This window comes from Sciurus carolinensis, chromosome 1 (assembly GCF_902686445.1).
Source record: "Sciurus carolinensis chromosome 1, mSciCar1.2, whole genome shotgun sequence".
NCBI classification, from domain to species: Eukaryota; Metazoa; Chordata; class Mammalia; order Rodentia; family Sciuridae; genus Sciurus; species Sciurus carolinensis.
In genome coordinates, this window is record NC_062213.1 from 17,921,118 (window position 1) to 17,944,335 (window position 23,218).

Genomic DNA, 23,218 nt, shown 5'->3' on the forward strand with positions numbered 1-23,218 from the left:
TGGGCCCCACTATCTTTGAACTACATTCCCAGCCATTTTAAATTTTTTATTTTGAGACAGGTCTGGCTAAACTGCCCAGGCTGGCGATCTTCCTGCCTCAGCCTCCAGAGTCCACAGGATTACAGAAGGGTGCCGCCAAGTCCAGCTGGGCCACGGCTTTGTGATGCGCGCAGGTAAGCATCGCTCCAGCCATCTCCTGACACGGAAAAGGCAAACCTTTAGTCCCAGGGTTCAGGAAGTGCGTGAGTGAGATAAAACCCTCAGCTCAACCACCGGCCCCCGTCCTCCCCCGGCCACGCGCCCGTGTACATCCGCGAAGACTACAAGTCCCAGCATGCCGCGCTCCGGGCGCCGGGGCCCGCGCCGCTTCCGGTCGGCCAAACGCCGCGCCGCTGGAGGCGCCGCTTCCTCTCCGTGCCCCAGCGTGGGCGCGCGCTATGGAGCCCGGATTTTGGATCGGCGGCGAGTTTGAGGACTCGGTGTTCGAAGAGGGGCCGCAGCGGCGGCCTGGGCCTCCCGCGCCCTACCGCGCCAAGCGCTGCGAGCCGCAGGTGAGAGGGCGTGGCCTCTGCCTCGCGGGACCTACCCTCCGCGGTGCCCCACGCCTCAGACGCGCTCTGCAGCGCGAGCCTCCAGTGCCAACCTTCGCTCCACCCCGGAGCCCCCGAGCGCCGGCCGCGGCCGGGCCTTGCGGGTCTCACCCCCGCCCGCAGACTGGAGACGCGGGCTGCTTCCCGACCCTGCGGCGGCGCGGTCAGGGCCCCCGCCCGATCTGTAAACCTCCGCGCGCCTGCCCGCCCTGGACTCCCTGCCCACTGGCGCCCTGGAGGCTCACGTCGTGCAAGCACAGCCGTTTCTCAAGGCCCGTCTTAAACGCCGCCGCCTCCTCCGGAGGTCTTCTGAGGCCCTCCAGTGAAATGGTTTTGTCTTGGCTCCCCTACCCGGGTTTTGTTTTGTTTTGTTTTTTGGGGGGCGTTGACCAGGGATTGAACTCAGAGGCCCTGGAACACTGAGCCACAACCCCGGCGCTATTTAGTATTTATTTAGAAACAGTTCCACCGAGTTGCTTAGCGCCTCGCTTTTGCTGAGACTGACTTTGATCTGGCGATCCTCCTGCCTCAGCCTCCCAAGCCGCTGATGACATGTGCGCCATCTCTCCCGGCCCCTACCCTCTTTTAGCTTCTATTTGAAGTGCTTGTCTCTGTTCTCAGAGTCCTTAGACCCACAGCACTAAATGATCACACTACAGTTGTTCTTAACTTGATGCCCACTCTACAGCGCCCTACAGTTTTGTTCAAAATAGGAACTCCGTGCGTATTGAATTAGTATAGTATTACTTTGTAATATTTCATGAGGTAAATCGCATCTCTGGGCAGAGCTAGTGTTTACACACACCTGTTCCAAGCACTGTGCTAGGTTCCCTTACATGGATTTTCGTATTTTTTCCCCACAACAGCTGTACTTAGCATGCGAGGGACTCAGTAATTACTGAATTGTATTTTTTACTTTTTTTTCTTACTACATGCAGTCTCTTAAAGAACCTTCAGTACTCAACTGTGTAAACTAAAAACAGGGATTGGGCTTGAGGTCTCATGTGATGGAGCATAAAAAAAGCTCTGGTTTTAAGATAGGACCCTTGAATTCTATCAGTGTGTCAGTTCCCTATATCTCATTTGCTCCCTTATAAGGTTACTGTGCAAGTGAAATGAGATACTGTTGATGAAAATACTTGGCCAGGTGATGAAGTAAAACCCAAAAGTATCTTTACTTTAGAATACGTTTGCTACATGAACATGAAAATATGCTACTCACAAATAGCTCAAGGAGGGCTCCCTGGGTGTAAATAGGAGTTTGGGTTTGAAGATTTCTGTTGTCCTGGCCTGCTCATCTTCTGGAGGGCTGGATGTTCACCTTATCCATGCATTTCCCCCCTGCTTCACAAGGTTCTTCCCTCCTTCCTCATCAGAGAGGGGTGTTTGAAGGCATCATCTTTCTGAATTCTTGCTGGCCTGCAGCTTATATGGGAGAATACGGATGACCATTAGGAAGCCAACTGTGCTTTGTCTTTCCCCGTAGGATAATGGAAATTGGATGGAAGTTGATAGAGTCTTGTTCAGAAAGCTGGGACAGGCTGATCTGAAACAGTGACTAGAGAGCAGTGGGGTATACAGGGAAAATGTGGGGACAGTGCTTAGACTGTTATGGACTGACCGTGCCTGAAGGAGAACAGAGAATTATTCCTGGCCTTCGTCACTGTGATGGCATCAGGCCAAGGAAACTGATTTTACTAGGGTAGCCGAGGCGCACTGATACTCAGGCAGCTCTTTTGGAAATACAGCAAGCAATTGTGATGTGAAAGCATCACAAATGAAGTTACGTCAAATTAATAATATTTAGCCAGGGATGGGCCTTCTTCAGCCTCCATGTGTTTTACTTAGATCAGTAGAAAAGCGAGTAGAGCATCCCAGGTGGGCATCTCCAGCTTTCTTCCATTGTCCTTTGATGATTGGTGGTATTGAAGCCTCCTTTCAAAAGCCTTAGTTTCTGTCTCCTTCTTTGCTTTAGATTCTTCTTTTGTGCCATTACAACATTTTCTTAATAACACCTCAACCATAATTCTTTTTTTTTTTTTATGTCTTCTGCATAAAGAATTGTCAGTCTCTATTCCATCTTCTCTAAAATTGCGTTAAAAGAAAACATCTCACTTTAAAAAACCATCATGAGCCGTGCAGGGTAAAGGTGGGGATTCCCAAGCATCATGCTCCATATGGGAAATGCTGTAGATAAAACCACATGTCCCTTGCAACTTTTTTGGGAAGATGATATTATCAGTAAGTTTACTACTTGTGATAATTTTAATCAAAACTGGGTCATCATTAAAGCTGTTATTTCTTTGTCAGATATTTTCCCTAGTCTCCTCTTGAAGAGGTGTGTCTTTTTGAGGTTTAATTGGTTACGGTATGGAAAATTACTCCTGAGGATGAGGCGAAAGCATAGCTATAATGGGCTCTTTTCATATTTTCTAGTGGTTTTATGAAGAAACAGAAAGCAGTGATGATGTTGAAGTTCTAACTATCAAGAAATTCAAAGGGGACCTGGCCTACAGACGACAGGAGTATGAGGTAGGCTCAATGTGTAAGACTGGCCCTTGAAGTGGGCTTCTGTTTTATCAGTGACAGCATATGTAAATAAGTAATGAGTCTGTGTTTTTTAATATTTTTAGTTGTAGGTGGACACGATACCTTTATTTTTTTTTTATTTATTTTTATGTGGTACTGCCTCATACATGTTAGACAAGTGCTCTACCACTGAGCTACAACCCCAGCCCCAGGAGTGTGTTTTTGAAGATGAATTTTTTTTTTTTTTTAATAATCTTAGACTCTCAAATTTCTATACTATTCTGTGTGGCTTTATGTAGTTGGCTTTGTTTCCCAGAACTCCAAGAAAAGAATCTTTTTGGGGCCCCTGTAGGTCTGTTGCCCTAGGTTCAGTAGCTCCCTCATTATTGTGTGTCTCCAGCATAGAAGCCTCATAGTTTCACAGGGGCACTCTAAAATGTGTAAGAAAGGAGAATAATGAACAACTAGGATCCAGGTTACTTTCCATATTTACATCTTCATGATAACATCGATGGAAAGGTTCTGTGGCAAGGCAGCAGCAAAACCAGGATTTGAAGCCTGATCTTTTTGGCTCCAGGACGCTGTGCTCTACAGTGATACTTTCCATGGTGGTGGTCATTACATCTCTAGCCATTCTGTCTCTACCAATGAGCAGAGTAGTACCAAGATACTCAAGCGTCCCATAGTCCATTTTGGGGTCAATTACAACATTACCTTCCACCTAGGAAAAATGTCACCTGATACTGAGTCCTTTTCTACCTTTCTTTTCTTCCCTTCCTTTTTTAAACAATTGTCAGAAAGCACTGCAGGAGTATTCCAGTATCTCTGAAAAATTGTCATCTACCAATTTTGCCATGAAAAAGGATGTTCAAGAAGGCCAGGCTCGGTGCCTAGCTCACCTGGGAAGGCACGTGGAAGCTCTAGAGATTGCTGCAAACTTGGTGAGTAGTTCCATTGCTTGTTTTCACAGATCTTGCTATACCAAGGACAGTTTCGTAGTTTATTTTCAAATGACATAACAAAAAACTTGCTTGAAACAAAATGGGTGGATTTGCATAAGCAGAAGAAAATCACGAGCAGTGTAAGGACTTTATTATGAGAAATAGTTGGAACTGAACTTCACTGCCTGAAAATCTCATTTGCAGAGGTTTTATTCTTGGTTGGTTGTTAATAGGACAGGATTATGAGTGATCTATTTTCTTTTTCAGATTTGTTTGAGCTTTATTTATTTTGCAAAATTTCTACAGTGAACCATATATTACTTCTGTAAGCAGAAGTTATAAAAAACATGACTAAGTACTCATACCAAGTCAATCTTAGAAGTCCTATCTATTTATTTTTAAATATTTTTTTTAGTTGTCAGTGGACCTTTATTTATTTATATGTGGTGCTGAGAATCGAATCTAGTGCCTCACACATGCTAGGCAAGCGCTGTACCACTGAGCTATAACCCCAGCCCAGTTCTTTTTATTTTTAACTAGACTATGCAGAAATTTTTTAAGGGATGAAGAAAGGTCTTTGTAATTCTAAATGCTGTTTGTTTTTATTTTCAGATTAGGGCATTTATGGTTCACTTGGGTTGATTTTTGTGTAAATATTATATAGGTCTAAGTCTAAATTGACCAGTCATAGTATATAGTGAGCAATTTTCCTCGTCAGCAGGGGTTAGTGAGACAGTGTTGCACAGATACTTGAGCCCCATGGTCGGCCATGGTCAGCCGCAAGTGCTTGCAGCTGAGCTGCTTTCTCCATCTAGCCCAGGGCTTCACTGCCTGGGACCTCAGCCTCTCACAGTGCAAGGAAACCTTGGTGGAATTGTCTTAAGAGTGTGGAATCCAGCTATGTTTTGTTCTTTCTTTTCCCTTCTCTATTAATTGCAGGTTAATTAATCCACTCATTCTTCCTTCCTTCCTTTCTTTTTAATGCTGGGGATGGCCCCCAGCACCTTACATATGCTAAGGAAGCACTCCATCACTGAACTATACCCCCAGCCTTTTAAATTTTATTTTGAGATAGGGTCTCACTGAGTTTCCCAGGATGACCTTGAACTTGGAACTTTTCCTGCCTTATTCTCTCAAGCGCAGGTTAATCTTTATGCTGGAAAGAAGATAGATTGCCTTGTGCCGGCAGTATGGGCATGAACATTGAAGCCAGGATTTAATTGTGCTCCTTCCTGGTCTTCCTGGTCTGCAAGTCCACAGCAGTTTGAGCCTTTTCAGACACATCCCCACTCTGCTTTTCCCTCAGCTGGCTCTTGCATGTCACCTTTGAGCTTCACCCTCTGCCTTTCTCACTGAAGGCAGTGGCAGCTAGATTAGTGAAGGGACTGGGGCATTTCTGTGCTTCACTCAGTGCATCTGTTCCTATGGCTTAGAGAAGAATATGTTGCCAGTTAGTTCAGGGGGTGACCCGGCAGAAGTCTTCAGTGACATGTCAGGACTTCCAGAACTGGTTATCAGTCTTCCAGGTACCTGCTGCGCTGGAAAATGGGCAAGGGACTAGCGGGTCTCACCCCGTTTTGGGGTCTCTTGCATATTACTCTAGTGGGTACTGCCTATCTGTAAGGTTTTCTCATTTCCTAGTAACCTGGTGCTTTGTTATTTAATTTCTTCCCTCCTCAAAGTCTCTTATTTTGCTGTTAGCTCTGACCCAGGTCTGTTTATTCTTCCATGGTTATTATCCTCTCACATTCTACAGTGGGACAGATTATTGTGTAATGTTGAACAAAATAGATAGCAAATCTATATTTGTAGTATACCTGACTATAGCTCTTCTGTTACCAGTTGTGTGCTCAGGCAAGTTATCTAACCTCTCTGTGTCAACATGTTAATGAACATCTATGGTGCCTGAGGAGCTAACTGTGCTCTGCACTAGGAATTCAGTATTGAGCAAATGTTCTCATGGACCTTACGGGTCTATTGAGAAGGATAGACACTACTTAGTAATAATGAAACAAGGTATATTCTGTCTTTGGTGAGGTACAATATCATCAAAGATGATGTGACTTTATTTCATATCTTTTCACTTAATTTGGGAAGCCCTCCACAGGCTTCCACTAACTGATATGCCAGTTGCTCTGGGTCGCTGGCTGATGTGACTCCTGTTGCATTCTCTGAATAGCTTGTGTGCAGAACTTTGCTCTGGACACTTGCAGGCCAGGCTTTCCTTAGACTTCACAGCAGCTTGAAGATAACATTATCTGCCATCTGCACTCTGCAAACTTTAGAAAGACCAGACCTGTTTTTCCTAACCCAGAAGGTATTTGCCAGATGGCAGGTTAGGCAAGAGGTGGTGGCTCTGGTTAAGGAAACTTAAAAAGGATTTTCTGATCAGAAGGAAACCAAGCAACCTCCTCTGGCCAAAAATAGCTGGCCTTGGTACAAGTTAGCAGGGAAGGCATTTGGATTCAATTATGATGCATCACGAAGCACCCAGAGCTCAGGGCTGTCCTGTATGAGATGTTCAAACCCAGCAGGATGTGCAAATGGAATTTGTTTAAGTCCCCAAGGAAATTGCTTTATTTTTTTGTTTTTGGTACCAGGAATTAAACCCAAGAGTGCTTAATCACTGAGCAACATCCCCTTCCTTTTTATTTTTTGAGAGCGGGGCGGGGGGTGGGGCGGGCATCTCACTAAGTTGCTTAGGGCCTTGCTGAGTTGCTGAGGCTGGCCTTGAACTTGCAATCTTCCTGCCTCAGTCTCCTAAGTTGCTGGGATTATAGGCATGCACCATCATGCCTGGCCACCTTTTGGATTTTTAGAAAGCACGAATGTTAAAATGGAACTGTTACGACAGGGTCTAAGAAAATTGGCTGGGGTCTCTTCAGATGTCTGGCTGAAAACAAAGATAATGATAAAAATTGAAAATTTTAAACTGACATTTATATTTTTTAGTGCTGGACTTTGTCGGGTCACTATCACATGAATTGTTACATGTTTATGACTTTTGGGTCTTCGGGAATGGCCGATGTTTATTTTGCTAGGGTAGTATATTGTTCTCTAGGTTCATGGTTTCAAGCTCGTGATCCATTGAAGTATATTTAGTCCACTCAGCTTGTATGGGTGCTGAAAGATACTTGTAATGTATAACATAGACAGTTTTATGTTGTATAAGTTTGGCATCTTTTTTGGCCATCTTCAGTTTTATATGGAAAGCACTTTGCAGTTACAGTTTTGTTTTGTTTTTCTTTTCTCCTCAGGAAAATAAAGCAACCAACACAGACCATTTAACCACTGTGCTCTACCTCCAGCTTGCTATTTGTTCAAGTTTGCAGAACTTGGAGAAAACAATTTTCTGCCTGCAGAAACTGATTTCTCTGCATCCTTTTAATCCTTGGAGCTGGGGCAAGTTGGCAGAGGCTTACCTGAATCTGGGTCTGGCTCTTTCAGCATCATTTGCATCATCTCAGAGACAGAACAGTTTCACCTCAACTGACGAAACTATCCAGTCCTCCTTTTCACACTCAGGAAAGGATTATCCTTTGTGCTTCCCTGAAACTGTGCCTGAGAGCTCTGTATTTTCCGTAGAAGCAAGTGGCAGTAATGGCCAGAAAACTGAGAAAGCTTTTAAAAACAGTCAGAACTGTGTATCTGGAAGGGGAGAAGCGGTGTTGATGGAGACTCAGATGAAAGCATGTGCCTCTCTGATTCGAACCAGGTGAGCGGAGTGGTGTGAGAGGGTGGGAAGCAGCTCAGGGAGAAGCTTCGTTCATTTAACTCTATGTTTCAGAAAGTTCTAAGCAGGGCACTTGGTGTATGTTTTTCAGTTTTTTCTACGTTCTAGACATAACCCTTTGAACATGTGTCATTTCAGTGTGTAAGACTTAGAAACGTTATTATTTACTCAAGAACACAGCTTGGGGTGAGTGTTCAATGTAGTGTTGAAACTGGAAAACACTAAAAAATTAGGAAACTTAAATGTATAAAGTATTGGAAAAGAGAGAACTCTTTTGTTTTTTGTTTTGTTTTGTTTTGGGTACCAAGGATTGAACTCGGGACGCTTGACCACTGAGCCATATTCCTAACACTATTTTGTATTTTACTTAGAGACAGGGTCTCACTGAGTTGCTTAGTGTTTTGTTTTTGCAAAGCCTGGCTTTGAAATTAGGATCCTCCTGCTTCAGCCTCCTGAGCCACTGGAATTACAGCCATGTGCCACCACACCCAACTTAGAACTGTTTTAAAGGAGGAAATTTTTATTCACTTATTCCACAGATATGAAGAAAATATGCTCTTGTGTTTGAATTGCCGATCATGTGAATAAAGAGTTCTAAATTCATTCTACAGAGAATTCCCATGGTTTGTCCCTAAGGACTCCCAAGTACTTTGAATCCTTTAAGGTATAAGAAGTTGAGGGGAAGGTAGGGGAAATACCCTTAACCAGTTCTGTAATTTATGAGAGAAGAAACAGACACCATCTTGGGAACATAGGAATTATTATTATTTTTTTTACTCTGGAGAATTCAAGAAATACTAACAGGCATAACCAAGAAGTGGCATTTCTTTGGCAAATTTTAAAATTTATTTCCTAGATTCTTACTTTGTATTGACTATGTCACTTTTATTCAGAAGCACATGTGCCAGGCAAATTGCTTCATGCTGGGATCATAAAGATTGTTTTTAAAAAGTCCCTTTCCTTACACTACCTGCTGTATTGGGAAAATATGTCTAGCCAGTGAGTGGCACACAGATTCTAAACAGTGTGTCAGTGGTGTGAGCAGAATTCCACGGGGACCAAGATAAGGGAGCTGCTGGTGTGGCAGGAAGAACGAAGTCTTCAGAGCCTTTACCAGGGATGGTGCTTCTGCCAAATGTGCCTGCTGGGAGTCCTTACCTGCCAAGCACTAAGTAATCATATGAGGGGATTCATTTTAATCCTCATGACTATCTGGGGTTACTGTTGGGATCCCATTTGATGGACTAGATATCTTATTAAAATCATTCCTGAAGTGGCAAAGCTGTGAAGTCCAGGGCCAGGATTAGATGCAGTTCTTCCAGGTTATCTTGCTCAATCTGTATTATATTCCCAAGGCAAGGGTAACCATGCAGGGTAGAGAGGAAGCATAGCCCAGAGGTCCAGGGTGCTGCTGTAGAACAGCCACAGTCTTGCAGCAAGAACAGTGTTGTGGTAGGAGCTTGAGGTAGTTTGTAGACCACACCGGAAGCAGAGGAAGTATGAAGTAGGACTTTGGAGTCAATCTGATTTTGAAGAACCCAGTGAATTGTTGAGAGAATGAGCCTAGACTGTTCCACTTGCCAGCTGTCTGACCTCATTGTGCAAATTGCATAAACTCTCTGGGCTCCAGGTTTCTCCTCTTCACAGATGGAGGAATGGGGGAAATGCCTACTTTGTGGGTACAGATTTAAGTATCTAAAGTACGTATTGAATTATGCAGTATATAGTAGGCAATTGATAAATGTTAGCTGTTGGTACTTTCATTGCTTTTGGATTTTGATTTTTTCTTTTTATTAGTACAAGATGTTAGATGTCATCTTAAGACTTTGGTCCTTGAGCTAAAGGCCTGGAAAATACTTGAAGGTGGTGTGATCAGAGCAGTGATTCAGAGGGAGACCTGGTAGCTGGGATGATGGGCTAGAAGGTGTTTGGAGTTGGGGACACCAGTAAAGAGGCAGTGGAATGGCTGGTGAGTGGTGGTGGAGTCTTTCCTAGTATGGTGCAGTGGAAATAAGAGAAGAAAGGATCCTTGCAGTTTGGGATCAATGACTTTGGTCTGCTGAAGGTGTGGGAAGGATGGATGTGAGGAGAAGGGAACTTAGCCCTGGGCAGATGGGGCTGCTTTTTTGCTGAGATTGGACACACAGGACGAGCAGGGGAGATTGGGCTAGAAGGAATGATTTAGGCTCAATGTGTTGAGATTCAGGTGCCTATAGAACATCCATCCAGAGTTGTTCATTAGGAAATAAGTGTCACACTTAGAAGAAGGGAGCTATAGATTAGAAAGGGATCAGTGGTCAGGTGGTGATGGAGTTCAAGTAGGATTACTTGAGGGCTTGAAAACTAGGAGGTTATCTCTGCTGGTGAGCAGCCAGTTTCAGTAGAAGGGTAGGGAGAGAAGAATAGCTACAGGGGTCTGAAGGCCGAGAATGAATGAACATGATGTAGAGCAAGGACAAACTCTGTTTTCGAGTGATAAACAGAGAGGGAAGAAAGTAAGTACGGTGAAGCAGTCCCAAATGTGACTGCTGCCACCCATGGGACAGGTGACTCAAATGGGTTGCGCTGAGGCAGCAGTGTGTCTTTGTACCTGTGTATCAGGTCCCACTCCTGTAGAAAACACCATTGGCTTCCCATCGCAGTTGTATCAGTTCCATGTCTATCTTTGCCTGTTTGCTGCTGCTATAACAGAATGCCATGGACTGCTTAATTTATCAAGACAAAAAAATATAGCTGGTTGCTATGGCACACACCTGTAATTCTAGTGACTCAGGAGGATCACAAGTTCAAGGCCGGCCTTAGCAACTCAGCAAGTCCCTGAGCTACTTAGTGAGACCCTATCTCAAAATAAAAAATAAAAAGTACTGGTGATCTAGCTCAGTGGTAAAGCACCCTTAGATTTAATCTCCGATACTGAAAAAGAAAAAGAAAAAAGATTATTTCTCCCTATTCTGGGACTCGGGAAGTCCCAAGATCAAGGTGCCAGCCTCTGGTGAGTCTCTGCTATCATGATGGAGGGTATCAGGTGGCAAGAGAGCACGCACATGTGGGCCAGAGAGGAAATCAGCTGAACAACTCCTTTTATCAGGAACTCACTCCCAACACAGGTCTTTAATGCATTCATGCACTTAACTCTTTCTTTTTCTGTGGTGCTGGGGATTGAACCCAGGGCCTTGTGCTCTATCCCAAACCCTAATGCTCTTAACTCTTAACGGTCCTGCACCTGGACCCAATACAATGGCAGTTGGGTTTCAGCATGAGTTAGGGTATATTCACTCCGTAGCAATATTTTCTCTGTGCCAGTGCTGAGGCCATATTGATGATCTTTCTGATTTTCACACACATCAAACTTCTGTCAGGGCCTCCTTCCCCCTGGCCAGGAGACCCTTTCCCTCAGACATTCTCCCAGCTGGCTCCTTATCACTTAGGTCTTGGCTTGGATGGTATCTTGGGAAACGTTTCTGCACTGTCTCATCCTAATGACACACTCTCTTGGATTATTTTTTGTGGCACTTTTAACAACTTGAAATTATGCATGTGTGTTCTCCCCTTCCATTCTCTGAGGCCAGCACCTGTCTGTCTTGCTCTCCAGTGTCTCTTAGTGCTTGGAGTCATGTCTGGAACTCTTCACTACATAAAATGTGTGAATGGCAGAGCCTAGTGCTTCTGGGTTAGCCAGAGGGACCAATGAGACTGGAGGAAAATTGGGAAAATCTGCACATTCTCAATAATAATGGAAATAATAAGGAAAAAGGAGCCACATGAGGACAGTAGGGAGGAACAACAAGGGGGGACCAGGTTAGGATCATGGTGGGGACATCAGTGGTAAGGCAATTGCAGAGTAGTCATAAAAGGGTCATCAAAGGTTTGACCCTACTTAGGGTAATTGAAGGGTGCCAGTGAAGCTAATTATTCCTTGAGGTCCAGCTGCTATGAGGTCCAGGGAGCGGAAGGGTCATAGAACCCTGCTTCAAAGAAACAAATGTAGAATGGTGTGTGGGAGGAGTCTGACTGAAGGTTGTTCTTCTCAGGCTAAATTATTTGTGCTTTCAGCCACTTGCCTTCCACAGGGAGCTCTTTGAAGAAGGTATTGCTGGCTAAAGCTCTCTCGGAGGAGATTTGGTCCATCGACTTGAGAAAAGATGACGCTCCAGCATGAAGATGGGCAGTTTATTCACATAAGAAGCTGCTGTAGGGATTCAAGCGAAAGTTCTGTTGAGGGCAGCAGCCTTCTCTAGCCTTGTGGGGCTCATTGCTGTCATGTAGTGGAGCCCACACATGGGGACTTTTTGGTTTTTCAGACTTTTACTTCAGTTCACCCAGTCTCAGCAAACATCATTTGCTTTGGAGAGGAACCTAAGGACTCAACAGGAAATTGAAGATAAAATGAAAGGGTTCAGCTTCAAAGAAGACACTTTGCTGTGGATCACTGAGGTAAGTGTACCTCCTGGGTTTATAGGACACAAGGCGTCAGATATTTTTCCTGGCTCCGATACCACTTTTATAAGGAACAACTGAATCTCATCTACAGAAGGACTGTGTCTCCCTCCTTTATGTCACCAGAGTGGCCTCTTCACCATCCTTTCCCTGCTGTCTAGCTCGCTGCAGGGCTAGACTGCAGGGCTGTTCTGTGCTTGTCAGTCCTTGTTGGAGCCTGCCTGCTGGGACACCTGAGTGCCCTTTATTTGTTTTAGTACTGAAGAAACTAATGGGTGAATGCTCACTTTTATACAGCAATTTTATATGCTTTTCCTCCATTTATTCTCATAGCTAGTGATAGATCAAGCTGGAATTGAGGCCCAGAGAGTTTGTGACCCCCCTGGGGTTAGACTTTCAGTGGCAGAACTTGTCTAAAACCAGTGTGGGTTAGCTACAAGTCCATTTTCTTTCTGCTCCACCTTGTCACTACTTTGATGGTTGCCAAGAAATACAGATGTCATTCTTTTGCATCCTATGTTAGCTTTCTTTTTTAAAAGCTGGCTTTTTGTAAAATACACTGTTGAAGTTTTTTAAGTTGGCACTTGAGATTACGTGTTTAAGCTTTTCATGCTACTTCTTTCAGTACACAGTTGAAACTTGACAGCCCAGGTACTCTTCCCTGAGAATGACTTCACCCATGTACATCCTGCTGTCATTCTTTCAAGAAGTGCTTATTGCGCTGGGCGTGGTAAGCCTGTGTCAAAATAAAAAATAAAAAGGCTGGGGGATATAGCTCAGTGATAAAACACTCATAGGTTAAATCCTCAGCACCAAAAGAACAAATAAATAAAAACTGTTTTAAAAGTATTTATTGTGAGGCTGGGGATGCAGTTGGGTTTTAGAGTGTCTCCCTTGCATGCCTAAAGTCCTGGGTTTCATAACCAGCAAAGAGAAAAAAGAGTATTTAACTGTAGATCTTCTAATGCCAGGCTGCCTTCTCTCTTCCCGACCCTAAGCTGGCTCATTATGGACTTTTCCCTATATTCTTTGTCTGTTCTCCTTTGATCTTTCTAACTTTCTGCCTTCATAGGGTTTTTCCCTGGAGCCCACACATACACAAAGGCACCTGTCTTTCATAATTAGACCTTATCCTTTCCTTAGTCTTTGTTTTCCTTTATCTTTCCATAGAATTTGTTGACCACTCCTTTTAAATTCTTCTCTTTACTTCTGAGAGGCTATACCACCCTGTTTATCTCCTCTATTTCTTCCTCTCTTCCTTCCCTTCCTCCCTTTATTTCATTCCACTTCCCCTTCACCTGCATTTTCATTCTTGGGTTGCCCAGGCTGGTCTCAGCTCCTGGCCTCTAGTGATCCTACTGCCTCAGTCTGCTGAGTAACTAGGACTACAGGCATGGGCCACCATGCCCTGCTCTCCTGTATGTGTTTAATGTTCCTGTGCCTCTTGGGACTCCACTGGTTTCTTTTGTGGTGTGACATTCTCTAAAGTTTCACTCAGCTCTCTGTTCTCTTTACCTTTCTCCTCCCATCCCTGAAAGCATAACGGTGCCATGGTTTCAGTTGTTGTCTCAGAGTTGATTGCTTTCAGTGTGTATCTCTTGCCTCAACTCTGGAGCACATCTCTGGTTAATTACATACTGGTGGGCTGGAGTTGTGGCTCAGTGTTGCCTGGTGTATGTGAGGCCCTGGGTTTGATATTCAGCACTACATATAGATAAATAAAAGATCCATTGAAAACTAAAAAATTTATATGTATATAAAAATTACCTACTGGGTAGTTAACTTAATGTTTATTGATTATTCTACTGTAACCTCCAGTATGGAATGCCTGGAAGACAGCTACCCATGAAACACACACGTCAGTCTTGCAGTTCCCCTTAGTGCCCAGGATGCTGCTGTGCCTGATATGACTCTCACTAAATAACTGGTGAGAGGAAGTGGAGGAGTCTTAGAAAGAGCCATCTGACTTAATTGTTTTTCCTTGATACTGTCTGTCACTCTTCTTTCCAGACCTGGAACCTCACTGACTCTGTCCTCTTTCTGCCTCGGTCAGTCTTGCTAGGCACCCACTGAAGCTCACACTCATCCGGGTACCACCCTTGGTTTCTGTTCCACATAAGCACCTAGTCCTCACCTCCTCAGTCAGGTTTGACTCTCACAGTGACTTTCTGACTCACCTCACCTTGTTTGCCTGCTTTCCCCCTGAATCTATCTTAACTTGCTTTGACCATGTTACCTGTTTGCTTAAACACTAAAAAGAATCCCTGTTACTTCTGAGATCAGTGCTGACCTAGGATCCTTAAGGTGACCTCCAAGGCCTTGTAGAGTGTAACCCCAAACTTATTACCTAAGAATTCCTTACACAAATCTTTTGCCACCACTAGACTGGTCTTTCCATGTCTAGCAGACCTATCCTGGGGCTTCTTGTCTCTACCTGGTTAGCTTCTGGTCCTCAGATCTTAGCTGAGGTCCCACAGCCTGGGGCATCTTTCCAAATACTCTTGCCTGCGGTGATTTTTCCTTCTTTCAACTCAGATAAAGTAGTTGCTTGAAAACCTAGCTCTCTGAGCCCTAGAAAGTTATAGGAATGTGTCTTATCTTTTTCCTCTAGATTCTAGGTTCTTCATAAGCCAGACCACGTCTTAAACATCTTGTATCCTACCATGCTGGGGAATCTGGGAAGTTGAGTGGAACAGTGGTTCTCTGCCTGGACATTGCATCTGACATACCTGTGGGACTTTTTAAAAGTAATGAATGTCTGAGCCCTCCTTGGGATTATTTGTACTCCCTTCATTTTAATTGACTTATGATATGACCTTGACCCTATAGGCTTAAATATTATTTGATTGCAATCTTTTTTAAAAATTTTTAGTTGTTTTATTTGAATTAAGATCCAAATAAAGTCTACATATTATACCTGGTTCTTTTGTCTCTTATATATCTTTTATTTTGCAACAGATCTTCCCTCCCTTTTTTTTTTTTACTCTGATAAAATATATATAAATAGCATAACATTTGCCATCTTAATCATTTTAAGTATACGGTTCAGTGACAATAAGTGTATTCATAGTGTTGTCCCACCATCACCACTGTATTTCCAGTATTTCCCGTCACTCCAAACAGAAACTATAACCCCATTCAGCAAAACCTCCCCTCACCCTCCTCCCTCTACCCCTCTTCCTCTAAACTACTTTCTGTGAATTTACTTGTTTTAAGTATTTCAAATAAGGGGAGCCATACAACATTTGTCCTTTTGTATTTGACTTCACTTAGTATATTGTTGTCAAGGATTATCCATAAGCATGTATCAAAACTTTATTTGTGGCCAGGCGTGAATGAAGATCTAGATCATGCCTGTGATCTAGAAGGCTAGAGCAGGAGGATCACAAGTTTGAGGTGAGTCTGAGCGATTTAGTGAGACCTTGTCTCAAAATAAAAAATGTAAAGGGGTGGGGGTAAAACTCAGTGGTGGACTGCTTGCCTAGCATGTGTGGGGCCTTCTCCAGTATTGGGAAGAACAAAACAAACAACTTTATCCCTTTATGTGTATGTACCATGTTTAGCCACTCATCTGTTGATGGACACCTGGGAGGTTTCTGCCTTTTGGATATTGTGAATAACATTGCTTTGGACCTTAGCATGCATGTATGTTTGTGTCCCTGTTTTAATTCTTTGGGAGTGTAAATCTAGGACTAGAATTGCTTAGTCATGTAGTGTAACTCTGCTTAACTTTTTTAGTAACTGCCAGACTTTTATTTCATTTTATGTTCTATGACTTTCACCTAACACTGTGACATGGCTATAACTTGATATCCTTCAATATTATTTGAGTACCTAATTTTTAATGACTGGATCTATCCAGTTTTTGAATTAACTATATAATTTATTTACTTCCCTATTTTGAACATTTAATAAATATTTGGTACTTATTTAAATAAATCCTTGCAAAAATATATGTATTTGTACCTTTGAGATTACTAGAAATAGAATCATGGGGTTAAAATATAAGAACATTTTAATTTTGGTATTGGGGATTGAATCTGGGGCCTTATATGTGCCAGAGAAACTCTCTGCCACTGAGCTACATTCCCAGCTATGAGAATGTTTTAAAGACTTAAAACACATTTCCAAACTGTCATTCAGAAAGTTGTCTATCGCGCTCCCTCTGGCCGCAGAGAGAGACACGACAAATGTCTGAAGCTTTGGAAGTTTATTATGCACAGTCCCTCTCCTACACTTCTCTTACTCCCAGCTTCCGCGCACTCCCAGCTTCTCTTCTCTCAGCTTCTTCTTACTCCCAGCTTCCACGCACTTCCAGCTTCTCTTCTCTCGGCTTCTTCTTACTCCCAGCTTCCGCGCACTCCCAGCTTCCAGCTCAGCTTCAGCCTTCGCCTCCGCCGCTTCTTCCGCTTCTACCTCCCTCCTCTCCCACCCACCAGGCTTATATACACTTCAACCAATCAGGGGAGAGTACACGAGGTAAACGCGGACAGCTGCAAGCATAGGATAGATACACGAGGGGGGCATGCTCTAGTCACATCGTTAACTAGCCAATCATTGGAATTCGCTGGTTGTTTACTGTATAGTTGGCCGCTTTTGGCTCAGCGTCAGGCGCCATCTTGACCATGCCCAAGGCTGGGGGTCCTGGAAACCCCGACAGTTGTCTCAATTTACATATTCCCTAGCAGTATATGAGGGCACTGACTTTCCTACCCCAGTCCTAGATGTTAGATTAAACCATTTGAAATTGTCATATTGAATTTTTTTTGTCCTATAAAAGTAGCAGTTTTATATGAATCAGCTTAATTTGCAGGTAGGTAGGTGAATTTTTATATGAATCAGCTTAATTTGCAGGTAGGTAGGTGAAAGATTATATTTTTAGTATTAGTGTGTATTTCTTTGATTGCTATTAAGATGTTTTTTTCATGTTGGTGGCCATTTATATTTTGTGAAATGCTAAATTGTGTTGTTTCTGTTGTTCTTAGTAATTTTAAGACCACTCTACTTTAGACTTACTTTCCTATACGTTGCAATATTTTCTTGAGGTTCGTTATTTTTTTAACATAGAGAAGTTTTACAGTTTTTATATGGCCAAATGCTTTGGCAGATTTGTTTTTGCAGATGGAACCCATTGTCTTCCATGTATGAGGCAGTGTTCTGCTGGTGAGCCACATCCTGGACCCCAGCAGGCTTTTTTGCACACCTGGGAATGTCATACTGTCTATCCGTCTTCTTGGAATTTCTTTCTTTGTATATTACAACTATTCAATTATCTTTCTTTTTATTTTTAAAGAAAGACTTATTTAGTGTTTTATCCCATAAGTTAAAATACTGCATTTCATTGAATTCAGGAAGTCATCGATTATAAGACGTTATTATTTGATGTGGTGCTAAAGGACCATTTACACTATGATGCTGGTGGTCATAAACTGTACTTTGATTTCAGAGATGTTGACATTCAGAAACCAAAAAAGAGTATCTTAGACCTGATAAAATACCATACTTTAATAAGTACTCTACATCTCATTGGCAGTTTCCTCAAAAATATGTGATCTGTGAAGATTCAAACCCAGTGAGAACCATTCTTTGATTGTGTTTCTAGTTAGTTTTCATGACCACATTGGATCTCCAGGTTTGCATGTCCAAATCCAAATCACTAAATTCCCTCTGCATCCCTGCTTGACTGCTCTGTCATCTTTCATGCTAAATGGTATTAAATGTTTTAGAACTTAATTTTAGTGCACTGTCATTACCAGAAGTAAGACTGATCACTTAGGAGCTTGTAAAGGCCTTCACACAAAAACAGAAAATAGTTTAGCCGCCCCTTCCAGCATATTGAAAAGATGTCATGGAAGACTTTCTCGAACCTAATTTTTTTGAGTGTTAGCACAGAGAAACTAACCCAGATTCTGGGGACTTGACCATGTTTCATCTGGGCCTGATTCTGACCAGTAGGGGGCAGTGTTGTGCCTTCACTGGGTAACTGTGCTTGTTAAGTTGCTAAGATTGGGTAGGCTTTAGAGGGATCAAGGTCTCTTTCTGGGTCAGGAAAGGACAGCCCAACCCTTGCTACTCAATTGTTTGCTGCTTTTGATGTCTAGGAACCTGACTCCATGCACAGGTGCAGTCATATTCTGCTCTGCCTGATCCTTCTGAGCTGTTTTCCAGGAGGGAGAACCACTTGTAATTGCATTCTCACTGAGGGCATGTGTCTTGATAGGAAAACTCCCAGGAGGCCAGATGGTACTGCTGCTGCGGACAGACTTCAGCATTTCTTCGCTTGGGAAGAAAAGTGGAAATATGGGGTGGTTTACATGCGTGATCCTTGAATGACACCTTCTGAGCAGATATCTTTTCAATATGTTGGAAGTGTCCCCTGGCTCCTGAAGCATTTTCCACTTTTGTCTGAAGGCCTTTACAGTTGATGAACAACCTGGTCTTCTGTTCCCTGTCTGCTGCCTCTTTTACTGGGATAGTGTTTTTTTCTTCTGCTACAGGTTATGGGAGAAGATATCATTCCAGAAAAAATAAAAGATGAAGTTCACTCAGAAGTGAAAAGCATTGGCTCTGCAGCTCTGACTGCCTTGGTGACCGCATCCTCGAAAGAATTTGAAGACAAGTGGTTCAGAAAGATCAAAGACCATTTCTGTCCCTTTGAAAATCAGTTCCATACAGAGATACAGATCTTGGCTTAGAGGTCCATTGAAAAACAAAAACATCTTGCACTGTATTAATTGTCCTTATTTTCTTCAGACAGGATCTGCTGATCATGGAAAACAGTGAATTTATAAAGATGACTTCTTTCCCAGATTGTTTATACTGACCATGCATTTGATGTTTTTTTGTTCTTTTTAGATTATTTGCTCTCCCTATATATTGTATCTTAGGCCTACTGCCCATTAGAAAGCATCTGTTGGGAAAGCAAATAAAAGAGGCTTTCCTATCTTGTGGACTCTCAACGACAGTTACTGTATTGCAGCCAGCAGTATAAGAATCCACATTTTTTCCTCAGATAAATTCATCAGCAGTGTTCAAGAACATTCAAATGTGAGAGTAAACCATTTCTAAGTAGAGCATGTCAAGAGCTGCAAAGGGTCTGAGATTTTATCCTAACTCATAAGCTAGCAAGTTAGCCTGCCACAGTTTCCTGGGTGCTGGCAGAAGACAGGAGACTCCTGGGTCAGAGTTAAAGGATTTCGTAACTCAGGGTGCAGCGAGCTATATGAGCTTCAGCACGTTTACATCAGCTCCTCTTTCCTGCAGGTCCCATGGAGCTGTCACTTGGGCGCACATGAATGCCTCCAGTCACACACAATGAGTGTGTACCTCCCGTAATTCACACAGTATGGTTTGCATTACAGAAGAGAAGCCCTGAGTTAGTAAGCTCAAATCTGTTGTAATGAGTAGGAAGCATGCTTGTCCTTTGCTCCAGAAGGAGATTATATCTCCTTTGCTGTGCAGATATCTTTGAAAAACAGTCTGGAACAGAGAGTATCAAGTGCGTTACTTGCAAGACATGCAGAAACAGGAGAGATGCGTGGAGCATTGTCATAGGATGCTTCTCCCATCCCTTCAGTCACACACATGGATAAAGTCTATAATGTTGTCTTCAAATACAAAGGACCAGTATCTCAACAAATAATCTATGATGGAAAAACTCCCTTATCTGGAATTTACTAATAAGCCCAGATCTCATCAAATGTTGTCCTGCACAACTTTTATTTACTCTTTTTCAGCAGAGGGGAAAGATTCCAGCCCTGGGCACAAGACCAGGTCATCAGGATTTCCCTCCACACCTACTTCCAGCTTGCTTCACCTTTCCCACTACCCTCCCTCCCCAAAACAGGCTGGTTTCATGTGCCCATCAATTCAAGTTTAATCTTTCATCTCTAAGATGAAACAAAAGACTACAGTGGATAGATATTTCAATTTTAGAAACCATTAAAAATCAGGAAAAACTCCTCGACAGCCCTTAGCGCCCACCCTCCATTCATTCAGCCGTCAGCCATGGTTCATCGAGCTCCTGTTGTGCATCAGGCGTTGTGTGGTAGCAGTGGAAACACCGGGTCGTGGAGTCTATGGTCTAGTTGTGAACTCTTCTGTCCTGAGGGCACTTTTAGCTCTCAGGCTTTCCTCCCAGACCACCACCTACACCATCCTGATGGCCCCAGTGGTCTCCTTGGGTCCTTCCCAGGACGCGCTCCCACCCGCCTTGCCTTCCTGGCAGTGCTTGTTGATGCAGGTGAGAACCAGGCCTCTGACCTCTGATGCCTGGCTATCAGGAAGGGTGGGGAAAGGACACGGAAGACAGGGCACTTCTGGGTTTCATCACACAAAGTCATCGTGGTCATTTCCAGCACAGATGGTGGAAGCGCGTCGTTGGGCAGTGACTGCTGAAGAAAGGCCTTCAGGCTTGCCTGTTCAGACACCTGCCCCTGCCAGTGAGTCAATCACTCCGGATGAGCAAATGGCTGCCACAGATGTGATTCTGCACTCGATGGGTGGGTGGACCCAGACCAATTCCTCATCTCTTGCATTCTCAAAAGGCCTATCTTTGGTGTCTTCTCCCAAGGAGGACTCTGCTGGGTACTTGAACTGGTGAGGGTTTTTTTTTTTTTGTTTGTTTGTTTGTTTTCCTTTACATTCTTTTTTTTTTTTTTTTTTTTTTTGCGGTGCTGGGGATTGAACCCAGGGCCTTGTGCTTGCGAGGCAGGCACTCTACCAACTGAGCCACATCCCCAGCCCTCCTTTACATTCTTATACCCCTACAACTTTCATGCTGGAGCCAGAGGGTCTTACAGAGGTCATTCTCCAAACCTTTCAAAGGCCTGTGAGACCCTCTGTGCCCTGACTCTGGCCCATGTGGCCTCCTCATTATGGCCTCCTCATTCTGCCTACTTGGTACCGTTCTGGCTCTGACTCCCTTTTGCATCCTTGGGCTCCTCAAGCTTCCTTCATCTAAGCCCTTTGCCCATCCAATTCCCTTTACCTAGAACATTCTCCCCTGCTTCCTGCCCTGCCCCCCTCGCCAGCCTGGCCTACCTTCCCCTTCCTACAGATCTCAGTCACTGTCAGGATATTCCTGATCCCCATCCAAATGTAATAGTGCCCTGTGCTTTTTTCCAAGTGCTTGTAAGAATTAAATAATTTATTGTGTGACTCCTCCTTGCCAGATCATTAGTTCCAGGACTGTCTCCCAGTTCACCATTTGATGGTGGAGCTCAGCTTCACAGGCATGCTATGACTTCTGCCCCTGCTGTCTCCCGGGGGCATTAGGCCCTTACAGAGGTGGGCTAAGCATGGAGCAGAAACTCAAAGGCCCATCCCTACAGACCCCGACCGCCAGCACCAAAGATGTCCTGTGCCACCAGTGCAGTGAGACATGAAAGATGTCCTTCAATTCAGGAAAACAGGTTAAAATCTACAAATGAAATCAAAGCCACGGTAAAAAAAAAAAAAAAAAGGTTATTTTAAACAGCAACTTTCTAGTGCCTTTGAAATTCAGTCTAAGAAAGTAGTTTACACTCTGTTTTTTAGGGCCTTCATTAAAGGGAAAAAAACAACAATAACCAAAAAAAAAAAAAAAAAAAAAAACACCAAAGCACAGCCCTGCTGGTATAGCTGCAGGTCCAGTCGAGTCAGACGCAGTGGAGCTTACACGCTAGCCTTCTCAGGCCTGGCCCTGTCCCCTGGCTAAACCAGGCTTTCAGTTAGTGTTGTGGACCCAGTGAAGCTGAAGGAATGCCCCGAGCCATCAAAATAACAGTCCGAAGAGAGGCAACTCCAATTCTGTCTTCCCAAAGTGCATCCACTGGCAGACTTCCTAAAGAGGAGGGGGAGAAACAGGGTAGGCAGTTTCTCCTTCTTGGTGCAAGATAGCTTCATTGCCTAAAATATTGGTGCTGTGTGTTCAGCTTCTTAACTAGTGACTACCTGCCCATTTCATGGGAACCACTCTCTGGCCCGCGGTGGTGGGTACCTGGCTGCCATATTGTTACTCAACCACCCTAACTTTTGGGAGTGGCAGAAGTTACCTCACCCAAGCTGAACTAATCAGATTCTCTCCTAGGTGTTCAGAAATCAATTCTTCTTGTGTGTCTGGACCTAATAGCTCAGAAGCTGGGAAGGGCATGCTCTGCTAAGCTGACAGGAACAGGAAGAGAGATCTACAGAGAGAAAATTCAGGTGATGCCCCAAAAGGGGCAGAGGGACAGTTGTCTGCTTTGGTGCTTCCTGATTTCAGTTCCTTCTTGGCCTTCCTGAGGTCTCCATGAGTTGGCAGGCAGAATAATGCCCCCCAAAGATGTCTCTCCCCTAATCCACAGAAGCTATGATTATATTAGATTACATGGCAGAGGGGAATTAAGGTTGTTAATTGGCTAACTTTAGGGAGATTATTCTGGATGATCCAGTGGCACCAAGGGTAATCACCAGGGTTTTTAAAAATGGAAGATGGAGGCAGATGGAATAAGAGAAATACTATGTTGGTAGCTTCAAAGATGATGGAAGGAACAAGCCAAAAAATTCCGGGTAGTCTGTAAAAGCTAGAAGCAAGGAAATAGTTCTATAGTGTCCAGGAACACAACCCTGCTGACACCTTGATTTAGCCCAGAGAGATTTGTGTCAGAATTCTGAACTATAGAACTGTTAGATGATACATTTGTATTGTTATAAGCCACTAGATTTGTGGTTGTGTTATGATGGCAGTAGAAAACAAACATACGATGTAATTCCTAAATTAAGATTGCTTGAACTGGTTTCTGTTACCTGCAACCCAAGAATCCTACTCTGGATGGTTTGGATCTTTTACCCTTGGTTTTGGAACAATTATTTTGTGTCTCAGAAGGCAATTTCTTTGCTAAATAATATTCTTTCACTCATTTATTTAATGGTAAAAACTTGACTGAGGATTGATGTAGGAGGGACCAAAGATAAAATGCAACATGTGCCTTCAAGGAGTGCACATCTACGGTGGAGGTGGAGGCAGG

The 23,218-nt window shown here is 43.5% G+C and overlaps 1 protein-coding gene across 3 annotated transcripts; it reads left to right on the forward strand.

The window, feature by feature from the left end:
- The first annotated feature begins 385 nt into the window (after positions 1-385).
- Positions 386-19,053, forward strand: C1H8orf76 (chromosome 1 C8orf76 homolog). Of its 3 annotated transcripts, none has more exons than XM_047523598.1 (6): positions 386-551; positions 3,027-3,122; positions 3,917-4,060; positions 7,318-7,775; positions 12,095-12,227; positions 18,728-19,053. In XM_047523598.1, exons 1-6 carry the CDS (start codon positions 438-440, stop codon positions 18,923-18,925), a joined length of 1,143 nt encoding a protein of 380 aa, XP_047379554.1. In that variant the 5' UTR covers positions 386-437; the 3' UTR covers positions 18,926-19,053. The 3 variants fall into 3 exon arrangements, with proteins under 3 accessions (XP_047379554.1, XP_047379560.1, XP_047379570.1); XM_047523604.1 differs by lacking the exon at positions 18,728-19,053 and adding an exon at positions 14,842-15,152; XM_047523614.1 differs by lacking the exons at positions 12,095-12,227; positions 18,728-19,053 and adding an exon at positions 11,847-12,087.
- The last annotated feature ends 4,165 nt before the right edge of the window (positions 19,054-23,218 follow it).